Source organism: Phoenix dactylifera, chromosome 1 (genome assembly GCF_051530095.1).
Source record: "Phoenix dactylifera cultivar Ajwa chromosome 1, Ajwa_hap1_PhDact_Kaust_v1.1, whole genome shotgun sequence".
NCBI classification, from domain to species: domain Eukaryota; kingdom Viridiplantae; phylum Streptophyta; class Magnoliopsida; order Arecales; family Arecaceae; genus Phoenix; species Phoenix dactylifera.
This window is the reverse complement of record NC_143190.1, coordinates 34,530,870-34,550,080: the sequence shown is the minus strand read 5'-3', so window position 1 is coordinate 34,550,080 and position 19,211 is coordinate 34,530,870. Positions and strand designations below refer to the sequence as shown.

At 42.0% G+C, this 19,211-nt stretch overlaps 3 protein-coding genes and 1 long non-coding RNA gene across 5 annotated transcripts; all 4 read right to left on the bottom strand.

Annotated features, from left to right (window-relative positions):
* Positions 1-943: 943 nt before the first annotated feature.
* Positions 944-2,058, bottom strand: LOC149768590 (uncharacterized). 2 transcript variants are annotated; one of them, XR_016411507.1, is made up of 2 exons: positions 1,934-2,058; positions 944-1,579 (listed from the first exon to the last, which is right to left on the bottom strand). It is a non-coding gene; the product is annotated as an uncharacterized LOC149768590 (long non-coding RNA). The 2 variants fall into 2 exon arrangements; XR_016411517.1 differs by lacking the exon at positions 944-1,579 and adding an exon at positions 1,587-1,815.
* A 1,852-nt stretch (positions 2,059-3,910) lies between these two features.
* Positions 3,911-4,531, bottom strand: LOC149768589 (uncharacterized). The gene has a single exon (XM_089930544.1). The coding sequence runs from the start codon at positions 4,529-4,531 to the stop codon at positions 3,911-3,913; it is 621 nt and encodes a 206-aa protein (XP_089786670.1).
* Positions 4,532-8,699: 4,168 nt separating this feature from the next.
* On the bottom strand, positions 8,700-11,524 carry LOC149768588 (uncharacterized). Its single transcript, XM_089930542.1, has 2 exons — positions 10,805-11,524; positions 8,700-10,112 (listed from the first exon to the last, which is right to left on the bottom strand). The coding sequence occupies exons 1-2, from the start codon at positions 11,522-11,524 to the stop codon at positions 8,700-8,702; spliced, it is 2,133 nt and encodes a 710-aa protein (XP_089786668.1).
* A 4,392-nt stretch (positions 11,525-15,916) lies between these two features.
* On the bottom strand, positions 15,917-17,574 carry LOC149768587 (uncharacterized). Its single transcript, XM_089930570.1, has 2 exons — positions 16,387-17,574; positions 15,917-16,271 (listed from the first exon to the last, which is right to left on the bottom strand). The coding sequence occupies exons 1-2, from the start codon at positions 17,331-17,333 to the stop codon at positions 16,250-16,252; spliced, it is 969 nt and encodes a 322-aa protein (XP_089786696.1). The 5' UTR covers positions 17,334-17,574; the 3' UTR covers positions 15,917-16,249.
* Between the last annotated feature and the right edge of the window lie 1,637 nt (positions 17,575-19,211).

Genomic DNA, 19,211 nt, shown 5'->3' with positions numbered 1-19,211 from the left:
ATTATACAACTATATTATATTTTAAAAATAATTCAAAAATAAATAAATAATCATATTCAAGCATCATGCTAGTTTGACCCAAAAATTAAATGCTTGGAGCATTTTAGAGAAATTAGGAAAGCAGGACTTTAATTTCTCCACAGCATCCTCTTAAATTACTGTTTATTCCTAAAAAAAATCCATGACTGTTTCTTATTTGATGACTTATCTAATGAGAAAAAGAAGATTTCAGGACAATAATTTCCCCTGCTCGCCATCTACAGTGGCCAGTGTTGTATTATCTCCTTTTCATTGCCCCTTCTACTCTTTTACTGAAATCTCAGAAATTTCTTAGAACTAGAAATATTTTAAGAGTTTATTGCAATTAATCACCATCAATATGCTTTCTCAACAAAGAGAAGGTGGGAGGCGAGGAGGGCATGAATAAATATTTGGCGTCCTTCATATGTCATTTCATTCAATGAAATAACACTTGTAACAATATCATGTTTAACAAATTATTAGGGAATGCAATGTGTATTACAAGTAAAAAAATATCTGAAGACCCAATTTAATATCTTTTGTTTGTATCATATTAAAGCATGAATGTATCAATGGCCTCATCACTACAAAAGAAAGGATATCTTCCGACGGTTTTTTTAGTCTCTACCGACGCTTTTAAGCATCGGCGAATTTCCAGCCCACGCACCCCGAAGCGTGGGTCAGACGTCGGGCAGGTGGGTGTGGGTCCGGTTTTTGCCGACGCTAAGAGAAAGCATCGGTAAAAACAGGAATTTCCCGACGCTTTTTTAGCGTCGGCAAAAACAACATTCGCCGACGCTTTAAAGTGTCAGAAAAGCCCAAAACAGTTTTGGGTTTTCGCCGATGCTTTAAAGTGTCGTTATAAACATTTTTTTTTTTTAAAATATTTTAAAAAATTTTTGAATCAGAGCCTCGATTCCTCCCCAATTTCCTCTCTGCCTCCTTCATCGCATCCCTCAGATCCCACAGATGCCCCATGCTCGCGCTCAGATCCATCTGCACCACGTCAAGGGGTCGACGCCGGCGATCGCCTCGATCTCCGCCAGCCCCGCCGCCGTCTCCACCTGGCACATCACTCCGTCTCCACCCGCGGACGCCGCGCGGCGGGAAACAGCACCGCTTAGAAAAGCTATAGAGGATGCCGCCATGCAAATGTGGCCTTTATGCCATACAAATGTTCGTCGGATTCACATGAAAAGCTGCAAGCTGTGGTCCGAGGCTGCACTTGCATTCTTGAAGATTTATTAAAAAAAAAAAAAGAAAACTTCACGCACACATAACCTAGGTTAGCTCATTAAAAGTGCTTTTTTTTTTTTGATAAAAGAGTGGATTTTCAATTAATTAGAATCCATGGGAAACGAAGGGGGACGCATACCAGGTAGCCGCGGTAGTAGGATTGGATGCGCACCGCCGCCTTCTCCTCCTCCTCCACCGCCGCCCCCGGCGACCCGTCGTCGTCGTTCGTGGCCTCCGGCGACGTCTCCGCCGGGAAATGCTCCACCGACACAATCTCCAGTGCCTCATTCCCCTCCAACTCCAGCTCCCTCTCCCTCTGCCTCTGTAAATTACAATCGGAAAAGGCCAAAAAAAAAATCAATTTAACCGCGAGCTCCGAAGAAGAAGGCGACAGAAAGGAGCCACGAGTCGCTGTGCACCGGCTCCTTTCTGTCGCTGTGTCCCTCGCGAAGTTGATCCCGAGCACCGGCTCGGGCAGCTCCCGCGGCACCTCCTTCGCCGGCAACGTCACCTCCCACATCCCTCCAGGATGCCCATACAAGCACAAGTTCTCCTTCTCTGCATCAAATCAACCCACACCCAAATCCCTCGATTCCAAGAACCAGATCCAACACCAAAACAACCCTGATCTCAAACTTCTACCGATCTTTACCAAAAAAAACAAAAAAAAACTCACCTGGATCGCACATCGCATAGAACTCATCGACATCTGAGGGTAGAACAGATCCCAAGAAAATATGAGAAAACAACCAAAAAAAAGTCGAAAAGATCGAGCAAAAGAGGGATTGGAGAAGGGTTTGGTCTCTGTACCTCTATCTCTATGAAGCAACCCCTTCCGACAGGGGTTGTTTGGAGGGGGGTCGTTGGCTTCCCTCCCTGCTTCGGCACCGGCACCGGAACCCCGTAAGCCCCACCCTCTTCCGGCAACCCGCGCACCGGCTCACCCGCCTCGCCGGCGACACCATCGCGGCGGCAGCATCAGCCTTGGCCGCCGGCCCCTCCGCACCTCCCCTCCCTGCTTCCGCTGCCGGATCCGGCGACCGAGCCAGGGCGGAGCTGGCTTTCTCGTGGCTGGAGCGGGAGGGCGGCGAGGGGGAGGGGTTTTGAGCGGCCCGTGGAGGGGAGAAGAGGCGATGGAGAGGGGTTTTTCAAGGGGTCGGGGGAGAGGGGGGAGAAGGTCATGGCAAGGAAAAGGAGCCCCATGGGAATGGGGTCTGATTGGCTTCCGACGACGCTTTTTAGCGTCGTCTTAGGCCTGCGATTACACCAACCCGCTGATCACGTATAAGCGTAGTTTTTTGCCGACGCTTTTTACAAGCGTCGCCACATTTAGACGTTAGACCGAAAATTGCCGACGCTTGTAAAAAGCGTTGGCAAAAAAGCATCGGTAAAACCGACTTTCCCTGTAGTGCATGCCATATATCATGGAGGTGATTTTTGGTAATAGCCCTACAAGCTTCGGCAAAAAAGCGTTGGTAAAACCGACTTTCCCTGTAGTGCATGCCATATATCATGGAGGTGATTTTTGGTAACATAGCCCTTCTCATCCAATGTGGAAATTTCCACCCTTCTCAAAGTCAATTCATGAAGATCTAATCCCCGCTGTTTTATTCTTGTTGCGGTTCATATATCTCTCTCAACTTGATCTCCATGTACCACCACCATGGGCATCCCAGCCCATCAGTCAATCTCCAACGTGGACTTGGTGAATTAAGTCTGAACACGCGGCAGATGATCAAGAGCTTCTTCTTCTTCTTCTTCTTCTTCTTTTTTTTTTTTTTTTTTTTTTTTTTTTTTTTTTTTTTTTTTTTTTTTTTTTTTTTTTTTTTTTTTTTTCTGACAGAGCCTCCAAATTGGTGAGCCGCGAAGAAAACAACTCAGTCAGCAGTACCATTTGCCTTTCTATAGACGTGCGTGGCCTGATGAAAGTCGCACTCCTCCAACAACCTACGAATTTCATATATCAACGCCAGTCCTCAACTATGCATTTCTGACCTCGGATCTACTTAATCACCGTGGCCGAATATGATCCAGAGCTTTTGAGATGAACCATCTTCAAATAAACATCCGGTACGACACCGATGAGAAGAGCCAAATTTCAGAGCCTACAAATCCTCAGGTATTAGGACGCTATCACCATTAACGACGAAAGAGAAAAGGCTCCATTTGTCGGTATGTCCCGGGAATAAATCCAATACCGTAATACAGGATCTGTGGTTTTGAAAATTTTGGATGAGGTTCGGAAGTAGAGATGGAGAGATGCGCGCGCAGAGAGAGAGAGAGAGCACAGAGAGAGAGAGAGAGAGACTTACAATGGTAGATTACGCTGTCAAGTAGGCCGAAACGGGTTCCACTTTTGAAAGCTAACGGCTTGTTGGCTAGGACATGAAGAGGCGACTCCCCCTTCTCGTTCATGGCGTTCACCAAATCTGGATAGCAGTTTATGATCTCCAAGGCCAGATCTATGCAGCACGAGCAGCACTCAAAATTAGGAACAGGGCTTCAATAATGTCGGCAATCCCGAGCTAGTTATTTTTGCAAATGCATCCACTACGATAAAGGAGGTATATGATCTTTAAAAAAGACATGGCCTAATCAACGCCAACACAAACACGATAGTCCTTTGTAATTTTAGGAGGATATTCCAATATTTCTAACTGCAGCTAATTAAATCTACCATTAAGTAGTACCTACCAAAATGCTCCGCGAAAATGGCATTGTGGAGGATGGTGTCGCCACCTTCCCTCCTGACACCTTCCCTCGGGACAGCAGGGGTTGGCTTGATGTGGGTATGATATAAATTCTCGTCCACGACAGACTGCAGGGCGAAGAAGGCTTTCTTCTGGCCGTGGCGCACAGCCTTGAAGAGGGGCGTCTCTTTGCGCCCGTTGTGAATCTCGACCACCATTTTGGGGTGCAACCTAGCCATGGCCAAGCACACACCCACCATCCCAAGAGCAGCGGCAATGTGGAGCGACGTGTCACCCCTCTCGTTCTGGATCGCCAGAATCTTCCGTATACGTTGCTCGTCCTCTGTCTTTTTCAGGCAGGCCACGAGAAGCATCACATTCTTCTCTACGCCGCTCGATGCGGCCAAGTGCGGCAAGGTATCCCCAGCCCAGGTTATCTTGGTTCCGTGGACCTTCTTGTCCTGGGCGTAGGCGATCTCCACGTTTTGCCACCTGCCCTGCATGGCACTCTTGAACAATTCTTCCTTGACGGCGTCGGGGACGTCCTGGGTCTTCTCGTCTTCCGTTTGGGGACGGATATGCATGTCTGACGAGCTCATTGGGAATCTCTAAGTGTGTAGTGGTGGGGGATGGTCGTTGCAGCAGCCTGAATACATTTAATAGGCGATGCTTGCCGGGCCCTATTTATAGGAGGGGCAGTAGTATCAAACTACCCTGGCTCCTGAATCCTGATCCTATAATTCATGCACCCGTGTGGTTGCTCCTTTTTTTTTTTTTTTTTTTTAAGACGGATTTTCATATAATACGTGTACGAATATACTCAATAAAATTAAAAAATTCTAACTCACGGAGAGCCAGTGGCAGCTCCCCCTCCCCCACCCAAAGGGTGTATCCTGAATGATGAGCCGCGAAGGCAGCCACCCAATCGGCTGCCCCATTGGCTTCTCTAAATACATGCTTGACCTGAACGGCCACCCCAACCCCACACATCATCCCTATATCCCGAACCAAGGGGTGGTCTGTGCCCTCGCCCTAGACTTGGGCATCGGGCCGTGCCGGGCCGGCCCGGCCCAGGCCCACCGGGCCAGAGGTCTAAACGGGCCGTGCTTGGCCCGGCCCGCTCAGCAGAGAACCGAAGCCCGGCCCGGCCCCAGGCCCGTCTATTGGCGGGCCAGGCCTGGCACGGCACGAGACAGGCCGTGCCTGGCACGGCCCGTCTCGGGCGCAAACGGGCCCTGCCAGGCACGGCCCGTCTGGAGAGTGGGGGAGAAAAATAGCCGTTTCCAATGGCTATTTTGGGATTTTTCCAAAAGTGCCCCTCCCAACAGTCCAAAAACGGCTAAATTGAGGGGTATTTTGGGAATTTTTTTTTTGGCTTCTATAAATACCCCTTTCCTCCCTCATTCTCACCACACCAAACCAACTATTCTCTCTTTCTCTACTACTATTATTTCTCTCTTCTAAAGTGCTCTTCTAGCAATTTAATTTTTAGTTTGCATTTAGCAACTGTTCAAGTGCTACACAAGAGGAGGTTCCTGTTGAGAAGAGAAGGTCACTCCTGTTGAGAGAACAAGAGGAAGCTCAGAATCTCGGCTCTGCCTCTGCCCTCCGACCCTCTACTCAATTCCTCCTTGTGGTTAGTTTTTATTTTTTGAATTCATCAATTTAGATATGTCATCTTTTGAGGAAAGTCATTTTGGCATTCCTCCTGTTTCTGAGGGAGAAGAAACTAATCCCCAACCCCATGTTCCTAGTTCCTCTAGAACTAGTAAACCGAGTGAAGATCAAACCTCTTCTCGTAAGAGGACTAGTGCTGTATGGAATGAATTTGATAGAGTTATGGTTGATGGAGTCTGGAAAACTAAATGTAAAAAATGTGCCAAACTTTATAGTTGTAGCAGTAGTGGGGGAATAGGGCATTTAAAAAGACATCAAGAGAGTCATAGGATGCATGATTCTCATGCTCAAACTCAAAGTACCCTTAATATATAAGGGGGATTACTTGTAGGTAATTTTGCATATAATCAAGAAAATCAAAGAAAAGCACTTGTAAAATGGATAGTTAAGGATGAATTACCTTTTAGTTTATGTGAATCTTTTAATTTTGAAGAATATGTTCAATTAAACCTACAACCTGCTTACAAAAGAACTAATAGGCGTACATTTAGAAGAGTAGCTATGACTAACTTTTTAGCAATGAGACAAAGTTTAATTGAAACACTTTCTACTTTAAATGTAAAAATTTTATTAACTTCTGATATTTGGTCAGCATCTGTAGGTAGTAATTGTTTTATTGATATTACTGCTCATTATATTGATAATGATTGGCAATTAAATAAACGTATTCTTGCTTTTCGTGCTTTTGATTTTCCACATTCTGGGCAACAAATTTCAAATGTCATTTATCAAACTGCATGTTCATATAATATTAATGATAAAATTATGTCTATTACTTTTGATAATGCATCTAATAATAATTCTGCTGTTACATTATTAAAAGACTCATTGCATCCCATGTTAGATGGAAATTTATTGCATATTAGATGTGCATGTCATATCTTAAATCTTTCTGTTCAAGCTGGCATGGGCATGATTCAAGATGTGATTTCAAAAATTAGAAATGCAGTTTCTTTTATTCATGCTTCAAGATCAAGACTTCAAGAATTTAAGGAACTATGTATAAATCATGGTAAATATTTTAAAAAATTTAAACTTGATGTAATTACTCGTTGGAACTCAACATATAGCATGATACATGATGCATACCCATATAAAAATTTATTAAGTGCATATATTAATGATCGTGGATTAGGCTTTACATTGACTGAAACTGATTGGAATAAAGGAAAAATTTTGGAAGATTTTTTGCTTAGTTTTTATAATGCAACCAATGTTCTTTCTGGTATTTATTATCCAACTTCATGTTCATTTTTACAACAAGCATATATAATTAGTCAAAAATTTGCAGAACATAGATATGATGATGTTTTAATGCTATTATTGACCAAATGGAATCTAAATGGAATGAGTATTGGGACAAGATATGTCCTATGCATAACTTAGCTGCTGTATTTGATCCAAGAGTTAAATTGAATGGCGTGCTAATTTTACTTGATGCATACTGTGAAAATATGATTCAAGATCCTGAACCTGCTAAAAATGAGGTAAAACAACTTCTTTATGATATTTATGCTATATATGATGAAAAAATTCGTGGATCTAGATTCTCCGTACAAAGCTCTATTTCTTCTTCTAGTAGTTCTCGTTCGTCATCTATTTTTTCATTCATTGCACAAAGAAAACACACACATGCTTCAAGTTTATCTTCATCTTCTTCATCTTTAAGTAGTGAACTAGAATTTTTTTTACAAAATGATCTTCAGTCTGCATATGATGAAAATCAAATAGAGAGTCTAGATGTATTATCTTGGTGGAAGAGTGTTAAAAATCAATATCCTGTTATGTCTGCAATTGCACGCGATATTTTAGCTGTGCCGATGTGCACGGTAGCATCGGAATCCGCTTTTAGTGCAGGTCGGCGTGTTCTTGACGAAAAGAGAAGTAGGATGACGGGCGAAACGGTTGAGATGCTTCTCTGCTTCAAAGATTGGTTGGATGTTGAGGCAAGACTTCAAGATAAAGGTGGACATAATACAACATCCTCTGATGATGATGATACAAACACTACTGAAGAGTGAATACTGATTCACTGAATCACTGATGATTAGTAAGATTTCTTAATTTTTTATAATTGTACATTTTTATTTTTTTAATTGTTAAAGTGAGTCATCTCTATTTTTTCTCCTTTCTTATTGTATTCTGGAGGTCAGACCAAGGTCCAAACCTCCCTTCATATACCATTTTGATTTAAATTAATAAACTGGTAGGGGTCTATGCCAAACCCCCCACCATTAACGTGGCTTTATATTAATAAATTCTTAATTTTCAATATTTATTAATTTATTAAAAAAAATTTATGAAGCATTTATTTTAATGGAGACGGGCCGTGCCTGGCCCGGCCCAGGCCCGGACCGGGCCTGGCCCACGGGCCAGCCCGGCCCAGGCCCTTATGGGCCGTGCCGGGCTGGCCCGCGGGCCGTGCCGGGCTCGGCCTGCGGGCCAGAAACCCGTGACCCAGCACGGCCCCCTTGAGTGGGCCGTGCCAGGCACGGCCCGGTACTGTAGCTAGCGGGCCGTGCCAGGCATGGCCCGCTTCGTGCCGGGCCGTGGGCGGCCCGGCCCAGTGCCCAAGTCTTCCTCGCCCCTCAGCTCCTCCTGAATCCAACTGATAACTGTGGCTGAGTCGCCCTCCAAAATAATCGAGCCAGCCTGCAAAGCCTACCTCGCATATCGAAGACCCGCCCAGGCAGCTCGTAACTCTGCCCCGGGAACCGACGAGCCGAACAACTGACAGCCACCTGCTGCCACCACTCTGGAGTGCGGGTCCCGTATCACAAAGCCCGCACCACCTCGCGCGCCTCCATCCAGAACCGATCCATCGAAGTTGACCTTGAGGAAACTCGGGGGTGGGGGTTCCCAGGTGAAGAACACCATCTGAGAAGCTGCCGAAGCAGAAAGAGAACCCCAGGTGTCCCGAGCTATCAGAGGTCCATCTGAAGAAGATCTGATCTCCAATGCTTGTACGCACGCTAGCTCCGCCACAAACCTCGGTGACACCCTGCGCTCACCGAGGGTGCGACCGTTCCTTGCCAGCCAGATCTGATGTGCTGTGCAGGTCGCTCGAATAGCCTCCTAACATGTCCGAGGGCGGACCAACCACTGCTGCATCATCTGTAAAAACTGAGGCCTCCCACGCCAGAGCTCCTGCGGGAGCCCTGCCCACTGCCATGCCGACCTCGCCCACGTACACTGGAAGAGCACGTGGTCGACCGACTCCTCAACTCTGCATGTCCCGCACTCCGCAGGGATCTCCCATCCTCGCCTACTCAGCGCTGCTCTCGTCGGAAGACGGTCCCACGCCACCTTCCATAGGAAGAGTGCAGCCCTCGGGTGAAGCCCTGACCTCCAAATCCAAGTGTAGTCCTGCCCTGGCTCATGCTCCTGCTGGATAACACCGGCGAGATCTCCCAGTCGGACCCTGGATCGGCATGAGGTGCCCCAAACCCTGACATCAGGCCCCCCACAACCTGGCACCGGAAGAGACCGGATCCTCTCAGCTAGGTATCCCCCGAACAGCTGACGTAACCTGGCATCATCCCATGCAGACTCTCCTGGGGCCAGAAGATCAAAAACCCGCAGTCCCTCCGCAGCCGCAGCATCGATCATGGTCGGCCAGCACCTCAGTGGGACAGTGTCCACCCATGGGTCCGCAGTCACATCAATACTCCGCCCATCGCCGACTATCCACCTGGTGTTTGCCGACACCGTCGGCACGTACCTCCCAATCTCACGCCACATGAAAGAGACTCGCCGCCCACTCCATGCCACCTCTGAGCCCTCGTGTCCATATCTGGCAGCCATCACCTGACTCCACAGCCCGTGTGGCTCTAGCAGGAACCGAGCTGCATGCCGAGTAATGAAAGTCTCGCGATGCTCCAGCAGGGACTGCACCCCGAGACCGCCCTCACTGGTAGGCCGGCAAACGTGCTCCCAGGCTACCAGATGCACCCCGCGGCCTCCGCCATGTGACCCCCACAGGAAGCATCGCAGCAGTCGCTCGACCCTCCGTAAGGTCGTCTTCGGAACCACAGTGTTGGCCATGAGATAAACTGGCATGGGCCCCAACACTGATTTGATCAAGGTCAGTCTCCCCATCATAGATAGGGAAGCTGCTCTCCATCCCTCCAACCTGCTCTCTACCCGCTGCACCAGGCTGGAGCACTCTGCCACCCATAATCTGCGGCCTGTGATGGGAACTCCCAGGTAGGTCAATGTCTCCTCCTGCTCAGGTATCTGCAGAATCCCACGAATCTCTTGTCTGACCCTGCTCGCCGTACTCGGACTGAAGTGAACAGCTGACTTTTGGAAGTTAACTCTCTGACCCGACGCCATGCAGTAATCCGCTACCACCCTATGAAGGACCCGTGCATCAGAAACCCGCGCCCTGGCCAAAAGAAGACAATCGTCAGCGAAAAGTAAGTGAGAAAGAGGACTAGCCCCCGGGGCGGGAACATAGGCCTCCAGCTCCCTGCGGGCACACACCCTCTGCAAATCACGAACAAAATGTCAGCACAAAGAATAAACAAATAAGGTGATAAAGGGCATCCCTGACGCAGCCCCATGGTGGACTCAAAGAAAGGAGAAGGTGTGCCATTGACCAAAATCGAAAACTTTGGCCCCCTGACACACCCCAGGACCCAACCGATCCACTGCCTATGGAATCCGTATGCCTCCAGTGCCTGTTGAAGAAATCTCCATCTGATCCTGTCATAAGCTCTCTCCATATCCAGTTTAATAGCCATCAGGCTATGTAGCTTTGATGCTCGCTGAAGGTCCCACATCATCTCCTGGGCCAGCAGAACATTATGGGAAATGTTTATGCCAGCTATAAATACCCCCTGCTCCTGACTGATGATGCCAGGCAAAAGGGGCTTCATCCTCCGAACCATAATTCTGGCCACTACCTTATACAAGGTTGTACACAAACTAATGGGTCTGAAGTGACAGGGCTCCGCCGTCTCCTGACGCTTCGGAATGAGCGTGATGAAGGTAGCCTTCCAATCTTCCGGCATCACCGCCTGGGAGAAGAAGCACTGAATAGCCTCTACCACCGCTGTCGGAATAATACCCCAATATCGTTCAAAAAAGAACGGGGGGAACCCATCTGGTCCAGGAGCCTTGTCTGGAGCCAAATCCCAGACTGCCTCCTGTACCTCCTGTGCCGACACCGGTCAGACCAGGGCTGCGTTCTCATCATCCTCGATCCTCACATCCACCCTCGGAGGAGGGAGGGGGTTACCATCGTCGGAATCCTCCTCCTCCGTCCATCTGGTGCGGAAGAAATCCAACAAGATCTGACGAATGGAGGGCTCACCTTCCACCCGATGTCCAGACCTATCTCGCAGCGAGTGGATCGTGCTCCGCTGCCTCCGAATAATCGTAGTCCGGTGGAAGAAACTAGTGTTGCGGTTACCCTCACGCACCCACTGGACTCGAGATTTCTGTCGCCAGAAGATCTCGTGCTGTCGTAATAGAGAATGGTGAGTCGCTAGGAGCCCCCGAAGGTCACCCATATCGTTCATCGAAAGCGTACCTTCCAGATCTTCTTTCGACTGCAACGTGGTGATCGTGGTCTCAACCCCCTCTACTCTCCGGAAGATATTGCCCACAACCTCGCGGTTCCATCGCCGGAGACGCCTCTTGGCCAACTCTAGTTTGCGCGACACCCGGTGCATAGCATCTCCACGCACCGGGAGGCGCCATGCATCACGTACAATATCCCAGGACTGGGGGTACGATAGCCAAACCTTCTCAAGACGGAAGGGGCTGTAATGCCTAGGTCCTAATGATGTGGAAATCAGCAGGGGGCAGTGGTCCGAGGCGATCCGAGGTAAGTGACTAACCCTGCAGGTACTCTTGAAGGCACAAAGTTTCATCAAGTTACACCGAGCTCTCATTGCGTCATCCCTCATTTACTAAACTTTTGTAAGCCGGAAGTGGAGGCGCCGAATGTTTGAATTTTGGCAAGGAATGTTACATACGTCACCTTTTGGTAAAGGAATGTTTGCTCTTGTGCACGTACCATATGTAGGTGAATGATACGTTAATATAGTATCTGACCAGCAAAGATCAAATAAGAATAGAAACATAGGGGAGTTGTCTGCGTTATCAGTAATAAGACGCGGCCAAAAGCTCAAAGCCTGCTACAAAACCTACTGCACAACTCGAACTTTGTTTAGATAATCAAAATTAATTCATTAGTTAATTACTGTCATTTTCAAGTCCCTGCTACCAGAATTTAAGAGTACTGTATTTTGATCGAAGAAGCGGAGCATGGAAGGTATTTTGCTGCTGCTTCGATTCAGTGGGAACTTTATTTCCAAGTCCTTCTGCGACGCTTGGTGGGCGAAAACATTGGTGTTTTGCAGATGCTGAAAGAAACTAGAAATTTAACATGGGCTACGCATTAGTTAGAATGTAACTGCATTGAACTCAATGCTACGAGGAAAACCCTGATACAATCAGCGAGAGGAATCAACCAAGTGCGACCTAATATGTCAGAAAAACGACAAAATTTTAAGATAGCCAATCATAATGTCATCACTTGAAACTCTACTCTGACCTATCAAAGTGTTGATCTACCAAGATGTTTTGTAGATATTTAAATCACATAAAAGAAAATCTAACAATTAATAAAATAGTGGTAAGAAAATATCTGGCCTGTGAGGTGTGAGAGGCACGCCAAAAGACGCACTGTCCTAAAACCGTTGTTGCCTCCCCACGTGCAGGTATTGGCGGTCAGCGACGGCTCCAAGATACAACCCAAACGGCTCACAGCGGGCCTAATCTACAGTGCACGTCTGTAGTAGGCAGATTACCTAGTCTATATCGGTTGCCCAATGATATAGAAAATTGTAAAAGAGAGAATGGTGGTAGAGAGAAACAATGAGAGGAAGAAGAAGGATTTTTTATTGTATTTTTTGTTAGATACAAGGAATGGCTCTTTTATAGGCCTTTTGTCATCCAACCATAACGGTTGAATACTTATGGCCTCATTAAGGCCATAATGAAAGATAATGGGAAGTTTTGAAACTTCCAAATGGAATTTGAAAAACTTAAAGATTATAACAACTCTTTTTTAAAAAATTTTGGGGTTACAAATCTTTTTTATTTACACCTCTTTAAAACTTTTCAAAATTTATTCAAATTCCAACAGTCCCCCACAAGTTTCAAAACTTTATAAAATCATATACATATATATAGAGAGAAATTTGGGCAGCTTTATACTATGCAATGGGTGCAGGTGTCTTCCGGACTTGAACCTACACTTAGTGTTGACAGTTCTAACCTGAAGGATCATAGTGAACTAAGTCTTGAACTAGACCCTTTGGACCAGATTTTAACATGCCACACACATAGTATTGATATAGACTTGGTGCGGGTTAGCGCTATTTATGGCCATGCGCTGAATCTTGATTCTCATGAGAGTTATTAGAGAACAGCCCAATTCTCACGGTCGCGGCCTCACGACAACTCTCATTTAGGTGAGTCCTCCAAGAATACATGTGACCTGTATCCTGCAGGAGTATGCCTGCCTCGGGCTCATTCAGGGTAACACCCTTCCTAACGTCACATATCAAAGCACTATTGCCATAGGGATGAGCAGGAGACTCTCTCCTTAAAAGTAGTGCTGAAATGAGTCACGCAATATGGATTGTTTCTACCCATTGAACCTTCTTCATGGGATCTCCAATCATAAAGGTTGGGTTACCTCCCTAGGTGACTCCCTTATGGGCTTAAGCCCATCCCCCTCGACAAATCAATGACAGCTTTCTTAGAAAGAGCTTTGGTTAGCTGATCAGCTATATTTTTCTCAGACTTTACAAATTCCAAAGATACAATATTCTTATTCAATAGGCTTTTAACTGATTTGTACCTCACTTGCAAATGTCTATTCATTTTTTTATTAGTATGTGCCTGCCTTACTAACTCTATTACTGCCTTACTATCACAATGTATGAAAATGGCAGGCATGGGTTTATTGACTAAAGGCATGTCAAGCATCAAGTTCTTAATCCACTCAGCCTCAGAGCAAGTTGTATCTAAAGCTATAAGTTCTGACTCCATAGTACTCCGAGAGATAATAGTTTGTTTCTTAGATCCCCAAGATATTGCTGCTCCACCCAAAAGAAATACATACCCTGAAGTGGACTTTACATCCATATTGTCTGTTATCCAATTCGCATCACTATACCCTTCAACTACATTCGGAAATCCCTTATAACACAATGAGTATTCCATGGTTCCTCTAAGATATTTAAAGACTCTCTCTAAAGCAATCCAATGATCTTTGTTAGGATTATGAGTATATCTACTAAGTCTCCCAATAGCATATGCTATATCAGGCCTAGTTTTATTTGCTATGTATAACAATGATCCAATCATTTGTGAGTACTTCAGTTGAGATACTGGTTCACCATTATTTTTCTTCAAATGCACATTTAGATCATATGGTGTTGATATAGATTTGCAATCAAAATAATTAAACTTTTTTAACATCTTTTCTATTGTACTGGTTTGATTAAGAGTAATTCCATTAGGTGTTCTTTCCAACTTCATTCCTAAAATTACATAGGCTTCTCCTAAATCCTTCATGTCAAACTTTCTAGAAAGATAAGACTTAACATCATTTACTATCTCCAAATTTGTCCCAAATATTAATATATCATCAACATAAAGACATAAGATCACATGTTCTCCATTACTCTCTTTGTAGTACACACATTTATCATATTCATTAATCTTAAAGTCATATTCTAAGATCACCTTATCAAACTTCTCATGCCATTGCTTAGGAGTTTGTTTTAAACCATACAAGGATTTAACTAACTTACAGACCTTATGTTCTTGACCTTTAACTACAATACCTTCAGGTTGCTCCATATATATCTCTTCATTTATGTCTCCATTTAGAAAGGCAGTCTTAACATCCATTTGATGAATCACTAGATTATGCACTGATGCTAAAGCAACTAAAATTCTAATCGTAGTTATCCTAGATACAGGTGAATATGTATCAAAGTAATCTATTCCTTCCTTTTGTGTAAAACCTTTAGCTACTAGTCTAGCTTTGTACTTGTCTATGGTTCCATCAGGTTTTAACTTCTTCTTGAACACCCATTTACACCCAATAGCTTTATTTCCAGGAGGTAAATTAGTTAACTCCCAAGTGTTATTTTGAATAATAGACTCTATCTCACTTTGTATAGCTTCCTTCCAAAATGGAGCATCTAAAGAAAACATAGCTTCCTTATAGGTAGTAGGATCTCCTTCTGTTAAAAAGGTATAAAATTCGTCTCCAAAATTTTTCTCTATTCTAGACCTTTTACTCCTTCTTAACTCTAATTGTGTTTCTGGTTCCTTAGATGCACTTGTACTAGTGGAAGGTTTATCATTAGTAGATGATTTATCTATTACTTGGTGTGAAATTTTATTTTTATAAGGAAATATATCTTCAAAATAGGTAGCATCTCTAGATTCTATAACTGTGTTGTTTGAAATTTCACTAATCTCAGAGTTTATAACTAAGAATCTATTGGCACTACTATTTTGAGCATACCCTATAAAGACAGCATCTATAGTTTTAGGCCCTATTTTCTTTCGCTTAGGCTCAGGGATTGCTACTTTAGCTAAACACCCCCACACTTTCAAGATTTTAAGATTAGGTGTTCTTTTCTTCCAAATTTCGTAAGGGGTCTTATCATTATCTTTCACAGTTACTCTATTCAATATGAAACATGCAGTAAGAATTGCTTCTCCCCACAAATTCTCAGGTAGCCCAGAACTTATCAACATCGCATTAACCATATCCATTAAAGTTCTATTCTTTCTTTCAGCTACTCCATTAGATTGAGGAGAGTATGGCGGAGTTATTTCATGTACTATTCCATATTCCTCACAGAAGATGCTAAAATTAGTAAGGGTATACTCACCTCCTCTGTCGGATCTGAGTTTCTTAATCTTTCTTTCTAATTGATTCTCTACTTCGGTCTTATAAATCTTGAATTTATTAAACACCTCATCTTTAGTTTTTATTAAGTACACATAGCAAAATTTCGAACAATCGTCTATAAAAGTCACAAAATACTTATTTCCTGCTCTAGTAGGTGGTCTGTTCGAATCACATACATCACTATGTATGAGCTCTAAGAGTTGAGTGTTTCTTTCTACAGACTTATAAGGCCTTTTAGGTTGTTTGGCTTGTACACACACTTCACATTTATGCTTAAAGTTTAGATTGGATTTAGGGACTAAATCTAGATCCATCATTCTTTTAATTTTCTTTAAGTGTACATGTCCCAATCGTTCATGCCATACATTAGAAGATTCAACATTGAAAATACTTGAAGAGATAACTTTAACTTCTGAAAGTACATTTAATTTAAACAACCCCTCACTAATAAATCCTTTCCCAACAAATACATTATTTTTTGAAATTACAACTTTATTGGATTCCATAACAACCTTGTATCCTTGTTGGACTAAGGATGACCCACTAACTAAATTTCTTCTGATTTCTGGAATATGTCGCACTCCTTTCAAAGTTAAGATCTTTCCAGATGTCATCTTCAAATCTATGTCTCCAACTCCAAGCACACGTGCAACAGAGTCATTACCTAATGTTACACTTCCTCCACTTGATTTCTGATAAGTTTTAAAATAACCATGATCAAAACAAATATGTACATTAGCTCCAGAATCTAACCACCAATCTTTATTTCCATAAGTAAAATTAATAGAAGAAGAACTAAAGTTATACCTAAAGGATGGCTCAGCTGAATTCTCTTGATCCATCAACATATAGACTTGAGCCTTTGGATCTCTTTGATAGTGATTTGACTTGGGCTTCGGCTTATACTCCTCAGTCTTCTTGAAGAAGCAATCTTTCGCCATGTGATTAGTTCTCCCACAAACAAAGCATAGCCTTTTCTCACTTCCTTTGCCCTTGAATGTTTTATTATTATTATTATTACGGTATTGGAAGTTTTGGTTTTGGTTAGAACGATTGTGGAACCTATTATTTTTCTTGAAGTTCTTACCCCTATGTTGGAAATTATTTCTCTTGTAAAAATTCTTAATATTATTTTCAACTAGGTTCACCTTAGGAGTCTTTTCATCCTCTTTCTTAGTATTGGCTCTATGTTTTTCCTCAACTCTAAGAGAGTTTATGACTTGGGTTAAGGTTAACTCTCCTTGTTTATGCCTAAGGGTCCTAGCAAAATCATTCCAAGATGATGGCAACTTATCTATAAGACATGAGACTTTAAAATCTTCACTAAATTTGGTTCCCTTTTTCTCAACTCCTCTCAGAAGTTCTTGATACTCATGAATTTGATCTCCCACTAGTTTATTGTCTACCATTTTATAACTATTAAAATTTGAGACAGTAAACCGATCAATGCCAGCATCTATCATCCCATATTCAGCCTCTAAAGCATCCCAAAGTTCTTTTGCACTTGAGGTAGTGGCATGATACACATCATAAAGGTGGTCAGACAAAGCACTAAGTATTCTATTATAGCAGTGGTACTCTACTTGCTTATTAGTCATTTGTGAAGGTAACTCTTGATTAGACGGTGGTTCCTCTATTGCAGATACAAGTCCTAACACAGTCAACCAATATTTAAGTTGTCTTTGCCACCTACGAAAATTTTGTCCACTAAATTTTTCAGGCTTAATACTATTAGCTTCTTCCATATTTGCCATTCTAAATTTTAAACTCTAAGTTTTTAAAGTTTAAAAAGGGCAGTAGAGTATTCAACTGTGAGGAAAAATAATAACAATAATGTCACTAATGAATAAATTTAAACAAGATGTTCCTAAGAGTATCTCTTAATAATATACTATGTAACAATAACTTTACTAATAATTGTAAAGGAAAACAACCCTAATGTCACCAATTAGATTTAATACTTATATCTTCACCAAAACTATTTTTTTTTTTAAATCAGAACAGTAAACTTTTTTTTTATATATATTAAATAGTAAACTGTTTTTTTTTAAAGCAGTAAACTATTTTCTTAATTAAAAACAGTAAACAATTTTCTATATTAAAACAATAAACTGTTTTTTTTTTTAACAGTAAATTGTTTTCTTTGATTAAATAGTAAACTGTTTTTTTTTCTATTAAACAGTAAACTGTTTTTTTATTTAAAACAGTAAACTGTTTTTTTTAATTAAACAGTAAACTGTTTTTTTGTTGAAACAGTAAACTGTTTTTTTGTTGAAACAGTAAACTGTTTTTTGTTGAAACAGTAAACTGTTTTTTTTTTTTAACAGTAAATTGTTTCCTTTGATTAAACAGTAAACTGTTTTTTTTTATTAAACAGTAAACTGTTTTTTTTATTAAAACAGTAAACTGTTTTTTTAATTAAACAGTAAACTGTTTTTTGTTGAAACAGTAAACTGTTTTTTTGTTGAAACAGTAAACTGTTTTTTTTTTTTTTAACAGTAAATTGTTTTCTTTGATTAAACAGTAAACTGTTTTTTTTGATTAAACAGTAAACTGTTTTTTTTTTATTAAACAGTAAACTGTTTTTTTATTAAAACAGTAAACTATTTTTTTTTTGATTAAACAGTAAACTGTTTTTTTGTTAAAACAGTAAACTGTTTTTTTTATTAAAACAGTAAACTGTTTTTTTAATTAAAACAGTAAACTGTTTTTTTTTAATTAAAACAGTAATCTGTTTTCTTGATCAAAACAGTAAACTTTTTTTTTATTAAAACAGTAAAACAGTAAACTGTTTTTTTTTAATTAAAACAGTAATCTATTTTCTTGATCAAAATAGTAAACTTTTTTTTATTAAAACAGTAAAACAGTAAACTGGTTTTTTTTTTAATTAAACAGTAAACTGTTTTTTTTATTAAGCAGTAAACTGTTTTTTTTTATTAAACAGTTTAATATTAAAATTGAGAATCTAAAGCTAAACTATATATATATTATTATTTAAAGTGTATTCAGCAATGATTTCTATCAAAGATGAACAAAAACAGTGTTCAACTATGCATCTTGCAGAATATATAAACATATAGATGAAACAATATAACAACGGTTTTAGAATGTTGATCTACCAAGATGCTTTGTAGATATTTAAATCACATAAAAGAAAATCTAACAATTAATAAAATAGTGGTAAGAAAATATCTGGCCTGTGAGGTGTGAGAGGCACGCCAAAAGACGCACTGTCCTAAAACCGTTGTTGCCTCCCCACGTGCAGGTATTGGCGGTCAGCGACGGCTCCAAGATACAACCCAAACGGCTCACAGCGGGCCTAATCTACAGTGCACGTCTGTAGTAGGCAGATTACCTAGTCTATATCGGTTGCCCAATAATATAGAAAATTGTAAAAGAGAGAATGGTGGTAGAGAGAAACAATGAGAGGAAGAAGAAGGATTTTTTATTGTATTTTTTGTTAGATACAAGGAATGGCTCTTTTATAGGCCTTTTGTCATCCAACCATAACGGTTGAATACTTATGGCCTCATTAAGGCCATAATGAAAGATATTGGGAAGTTTTGAAACTTCCAAATGGAATTTGAAAAACTTAAAGATTATAACAACTCTTTTTTAAAAAATTTGGGGGT